The sequence below is a fragment of the Fopius arisanus genome, unplaced genomic scaffold, assembly GCF_000806365.1.
Source record: "Fopius arisanus strain USDA-PBARC FA_bdor unplaced genomic scaffold, ASM80636v1 scaffold00078, whole genome shotgun sequence".
Taxonomy (NCBI): domain Eukaryota; kingdom Metazoa; phylum Arthropoda; class Insecta; order Hymenoptera; family Braconidae; genus Fopius; species Fopius arisanus.
In genome coordinates, this window is record NW_011887817.1 from 588,930 (window position 1) to 594,929 (window position 6,000).

A 6,000-nucleotide genomic window follows, 5' to 3' on the forward strand; every position below is an offset into this window, starting at 1 on the left:
GTGGCTGTCATTCGTTACTGACGCGCTGCGCAAGGGAGGCGTCAGCAGTGGTGGTCGGTAAGTCGCCCAACGAGCAATCAATCACTTGCTACTTCCATCCTCCATCTCGCTCTCACCTCCTCTCCACCCTGGGGCCCCCTCGGGCGGGGCGCTCCTCGTCGATCCCCTCCGCCCTCTCACCAACGTTCCCATTACATTTCTATTTTGAAAGCTGCTTATTAAGCGAAGCCGGCTGGTGAAGAGACAGACAGGTTTCACGGTATAAAATATCGGGTTGCCGTGCCACGGCAGCCCAGCACCGGTTCCCCTTGTCCACGGGGGCTAACAGGGGGAAGGAGGGCAGCCCCGATGATGGTGGGAGTTGATGGCGATAGGGGAGGCAGAGGTAGACGAGGAGAAGGTGAGGGAGAGGGAGGGAGAGGGAAGAGCGGTGAAATATCAAAGCCGGGATGGGAGCTGTCATCGTCGGGCCAACATCATGGGTGGCGTGTTGAATTAGAATGCCTCCCCATTTCCACCGCTGTACGAACGAGTCTCGACGTCGGCTATCCCCCACTCTCGTATATTGTCGATAGAGGGGGGACCATCCGAGTGCAATACGCGATAAACTCGTGGAGGAGTGGGGGCAACCAGTAGGTGGCGTTGGAGGCAGTCGCTCCGAAGAGTTGGTGGCTTGGAGGAGCGCTCCTCACTGCTTTCTTGGATTTTGTACGTGACACTACGCTCGTCTGTACTCCGCACCAAGTTCATTGGATATATCCCGAGGGATAAGTTTTTACTGACAATTACTCATCGTTTATGTAATTAGTGAGGATAAATCAGTTTCGGTGAATTTATACAGTGTTCATGTGATATTTTTTTTTATTGATTGAGTGGTGAATACAAATGGTTGTGCTAGAAGAAGGCGGAATGTTGACCACTGGACACAATCAGTACTTACAACCGGATTATCTTTCTCCGCTTCCAACGACGGTTAGTATTTTCTTCGGATTTTTGGAATTTTTCATTCCAGAAGCAATCAGATGGGTGGATTTCTTGTGCCATTTAGCGGTCTCATTCATTGTGATTTTTCATTTTTTTTTACAGTTGGATGCGAAAAAGAGTCCATTGGCTATGCTTGCCCAGACGTGCAGCCAGATTGGAGCGGATTCTCCAACAAAGCCCCTAATATCTTCCTTGGATAAATCATCGAAAACCAGCTCAAACGCCCGTTCACCGCCGGCGGCTAAGATGGAGCGAACTCGCAGCAGTCCGTCGGAACCCAAGCCCCTGGCGTTCAAACCTTACGAAACAAACGTTCTAACTAAAAAATCCAGCCACGACGACAGTAGACCAACATCGAAAGCCAGTGTACAGAGTGTCAGTGGTCAGGACAGTGTTGGTGCAAGTGAAAATAATAACAATAATGATAAAAAATCGGGTAAACGCACACCACTTGGACGTAAATCGGCATCACCCTGTCAGGGTAACAATACAACAACAGCGAGTAGTGCATCGCCTCTGGAGAGAAAAACTCCAGCTCAAGAGACGGAAAAATCAAACGATTCATCACGCAACAGTGGAGCGAGCCCGATTATTCGATCAGGAATGGAGGTGCTGTCAGGTGCTGGACATCCGAAGGAGAGTAGTAGTCTCAGTGCTTACAAGCATGGCCTGGGATTCGGCAGCAATCCTCTGTGCTGTCCACCAGGACTGATGGAGAATCCTGCATTCAGGCCTCCATTCGCTGGTGCCTCTCCGTTCTCTCATCATCATGCAGCAGCAGCAGCAGCACTCCTCGGCTATCCGACGGCAACCGGCAGCAATCCATACCTCAGCTATACTCGCGTCAAGACTCCAGCTGGTGGTGAAGCACTGGTGCCCGTCTGCAAGGATCCCTACTGCACTGGCTGCCAATTCAGCATGCACAATGCCCAGATGATGATGGGTGCTGGGCCGTGCCCAAGTGGTTGCACACAGTGCGAACACCAGAAATACGGACTGGCAATGGCCCTCTCGTCTTTGGGACCAATGCCTCCACCATCCATGTCCTACCCTCAATCTCTTGCTGCTGGGGGTAGACCCTATGTATGCAACTGGATCGCAGGTGAGACGTACTGCGGCAAACGCTTCACCACATCCGAGGAACTTCTTCAACACCTTAGAAGTCACACCAGCATAACGGGAAGTGATGCAGCCGCTTCCGCTGCACTTCTTGCTGGTCAACATCCCCATCATCCTCTGCTCTCACCCTCAGCTGCCCTTCATCGCGCTGCTGGAGGCACCTATCCTGCACCATCCCTTAGCCCTCTCAGTGGCAGATACCATCCATATGGAAAACCACCAGCCGGTCCACTGCCTGCATCACTCGCAGCATCACCTTATAGTGCATTCAACACTCTGGGACCATATTACTCACCATACACTCTCTACGGCCAACGAATGGGCGCCGCTGTCCATCCTTAAGGTGAATAATGGATCGCCCGCCTCAATCAAGATACACACGTATACAATACTATTGTATAAAACCAGAGACTGTCATTTGTGCATAACGCGCCGCGGGTGCTCATTGTAAATTAGAAACTTTATTTAAATGAATATATAGATATATATGAAGAGAAAATGGAGAAAAAAAAACATGGCAAATGAATATATGAATATATAAACTAAATATATTACAATTGAAGTTTTATGATGTATCGCGACAGTTTAACGTCGCCCCGTTGGCTGCAGAGAGCGGCTCTGACACACTTGAATTATACGCCTATTAAAATCCGATTGATTTACGAGCGGGTATTATTAAACGTCTCGTTTTCACGATTGTGTCCACTCGATATAAATTATCAAACAATATTTCATTGGTTTTTTTTATTCGTTCTCTCTCTTTCTCTTGCGTTAGTGTTTGACTCTGTCGTATGGGTGAATGTTTATGACACACTGGTGTGCATGGAGTCACTGGAGTTTTTACGAGGGGGTTGGCAATATCATACACATACAACCTTGTATTTTTTTTTCGTCTTTGTTTCAACCAACGAGGCGGCTTTATGACTCGTCCAATGTGGAGTAAAAGGATGGAAAATACAGCGTCGTAATTCTTGTCGAGTAAAATGTGTAATCATGTGTCGCTGAAGAATGGCGTGAGTCAACACGGAGGAATAAGAAACAAGAGAGATAGGCGTGAAGAGAAAAAAAAAATGATGATACGGTTCGTGTCCATTGTATAACTGTGATATTTATTATTCATTTCGATTATAGAACCGAGCGTTTCCGTTGCAGTCGCTTATGCGTCGTTTGATTCCCTCAGATTCACGGGTCTCGCAGAAATCATGTGGATGTCGAGTGTAAACAGTGAAAACGTCTGGGGAATTGTTGAATTGTTGAGAGCACAACATCCGGTATAAATTAGCAAGATTAAACGAGAGAGAGTAAAAAATTGTCACGCCTGTCTAACATGCCGTCGGATGAGTGTTCTTATCATCACAGACGACCCACACGATGCAACGATGTGTCATTCACACTGTAAATAGGAATTGTAAATATCGTTGAGTTTCCATACCGCTTTAATAAACATGTTTGTAGAATCACATATTCAATACACGTGTCACTCTTTCATTTTATGACTTGCATTATGGTGTATTCACTGTGCCTATTCACCTCGTATCATTGCCATTATCCTCAAATCCACTTTAACGTATCATCCAAGTAATATATCCCAATCCTTCGTCTCTCCCCTTCAGAATGGTGGCCTCAGAGTAAATTTATTTCTTTCATTACGGGGAGAGCGGGTCGTCAGTTCTCGGATATCAGCGCTGTGAGGCGGGCGGCATAAATCTGCTGAGCCATTGAGCCTGCCACACGATCCTATATAGTATATACCAATGTCTGGTGGCTCTGGTGTAGGAAGATGTGTGCGAGGAGAAGTTGGAGAGAACAGGAGAGAATCGTGGAAAACTCAATGGGGGCAGGGGCTAAAACAGCTTTTACCCTCTTGACTTTTTGGGCATGCAGTCTGGCAGTTGAAAAGGAAAATGTCGTCTCTACTACCTTTTCAGTGGTAAAATATTCCCCCGGTGATTTTACGGTGGTGGAATGAATGGCCTCAGTCACCATATTTCTCAGTCTCATTCTTTGGAAATTGGAATTCATGTTATTCCGGGCAATTACCTGCGTCGTTGAATATCAATTAGTTAAACGAAATGTCCGGAGGTATAATAGGGCGACCGTAATTAAAGAAGAGAGGAACACATTTAGTGCAATGAATTGGCATACGTCACGAAGAATGTTGCATTAAGCTTAATCACCAACGCACTCATTACAGATGTGCGTGACTCTCATGATTCAGATTCCGCTTCAGCCCATTTATTTTTTGATATTCCGGTTTTTTTCTTTCATCGTCTTATGCCTTCTCGTCGTTATTCATCCACCATCTTATTTACATACAATGCCGATGAAAAGAACAGAGGGAGGTCCTGAGCAACTACATCATCTCTTCACTCTTCGGTGAGTATATGTAGCCATGAATTTAATGTCTTTCTTTGGCTATTCTACGGCATGATGAAACTCCCTGGGATGAGATAACCGTCAATAACCCAAGTACAGTGTTTCTTGTTCCAAGAGATTTGTTCGTTGTTGGATGGAGTTAGAGCGACAGACACATGTAATTTAAAGACATCAAATACGCCCACCCATCAGTGCTTGAGTCGTTTGATGTGGGCGGTAATGTTAATGTCACGCTTCAGAATCTATGGTCAAATGTAATCCTGCAATCCAAAAGCATTATCACGATGTTATTAGTGATGATTTGAAGTAATGGAGAAGTAAACGAATGTTTCAGGCCAGTCAGCTCAATGTGAAACGGGAAAGGATAATGTCCAGCTAGTTGACGAGTTGGGCGACTTTTTCAGGATCCAACGTCTTTTAGCTATTTTCGTGAAAAAGCCTTGCCAGTCAGCCTGAACAATGAGAGGCATCAATAATACCAGTGACCATAAAACCACTCAGTACATATCCCTTCCCTCGGCCCTCGGTTTGATGTATCGTTCATACATGAAACACAAAGGCAACTTTCTTCGGCTATAGCTGTTATTCCCACACCATAGATCTGTCCGCACTACCCACAGTTTCTCACACAATGGGTTTGCATCAGAACCCAAGTGCCTTCCTGAATTTTCCTGGCTCGGTGCAGTACAAACTGGTCTATAAATCATCGATTGAGGGTATAACTTCTGGCAATAATGTATGAGAAATGATGGTGAGATGGTGGGTAAGACACAGTTGGAGGCTCTAGAGGCATCGATGATGAATGCTTTATGATCCCAGTACGTTTTTTTCATTTTGAATTCTAGATGATCTTGTGAGTCGACCATTTACTTGAGAATCCAGACCCATTGATCATCCTCAGGATTTTCTTGATTTTGGGGGCACGTGACATTAAACTCGATGGAAAAATGAGGAGAAAATATGGTGAAAGAGGGGTTACACTTATAACTGGTGTACCCCACCATCGATCATTCTCCACGTCGACCGAGCAGTCACGTGTCTTTCTTTGAAATGTGCCTATGTGTCTTCACTGGTACTCCGTATGCAAGAGCCTGGGTGAGAAAACCTCCACCGAGGACTACAGCGTTAGTCGTGCTGCCACACAGAATAGGTGGAGGCGTGGAAGGCTATGCTGACGACGTAGGCGACATGTGAAATACGAGAGAAAGGGAATGAGGCTAAGGAAGCCCGCCACGACGTCCCCCGGATGATGAATTAGCCAGGGTGACCTCTCGTGCAAAATCTGTCTTCCTTGCTCACACGTTATGTGTAGGAAGGATCACAGCGTACGGGAGAAGGAAGAGCGGGCGTTGATGTGTGTTAGAGTACCCCAACAGAGATGATGGATCGTGGTGGCGTCACGGAGCCATTCATCACCTCCATCTATCAGACACCCCTTCACCTTGGACTGAGAGAGAGCAGCAATCGACGGCTATCTACTCGCCTTTTGGAGTTGGGTGATTAATGTCGATCGGGTGTGGA

General features: G+C 46.4%; 1 protein-coding gene across 1 annotated transcript; it reads left to right on the forward strand.

Moving 5' to 3' along the window:
- The first annotated feature begins 650 nt into the window (after positions 1 to 650).
- Positions 651 to 3,576, forward strand: noc (no ocelli). Its single transcript, XM_011310849.1, has 2 exons — positions 651 to 972; positions 1,087 to 3,576. Exons 1-2 carry the CDS (start codon positions 886 to 888, stop codon positions 2,443 to 2,445), a joined length of 1,446 nt encoding a protein of 481 aa, XP_011309151.1. The 5' UTR covers positions 651 to 885; the 3' UTR covers positions 2,446 to 3,576.
- The last annotated feature ends 2,424 nt before the right edge of the window (positions 3,577 to 6,000 follow it).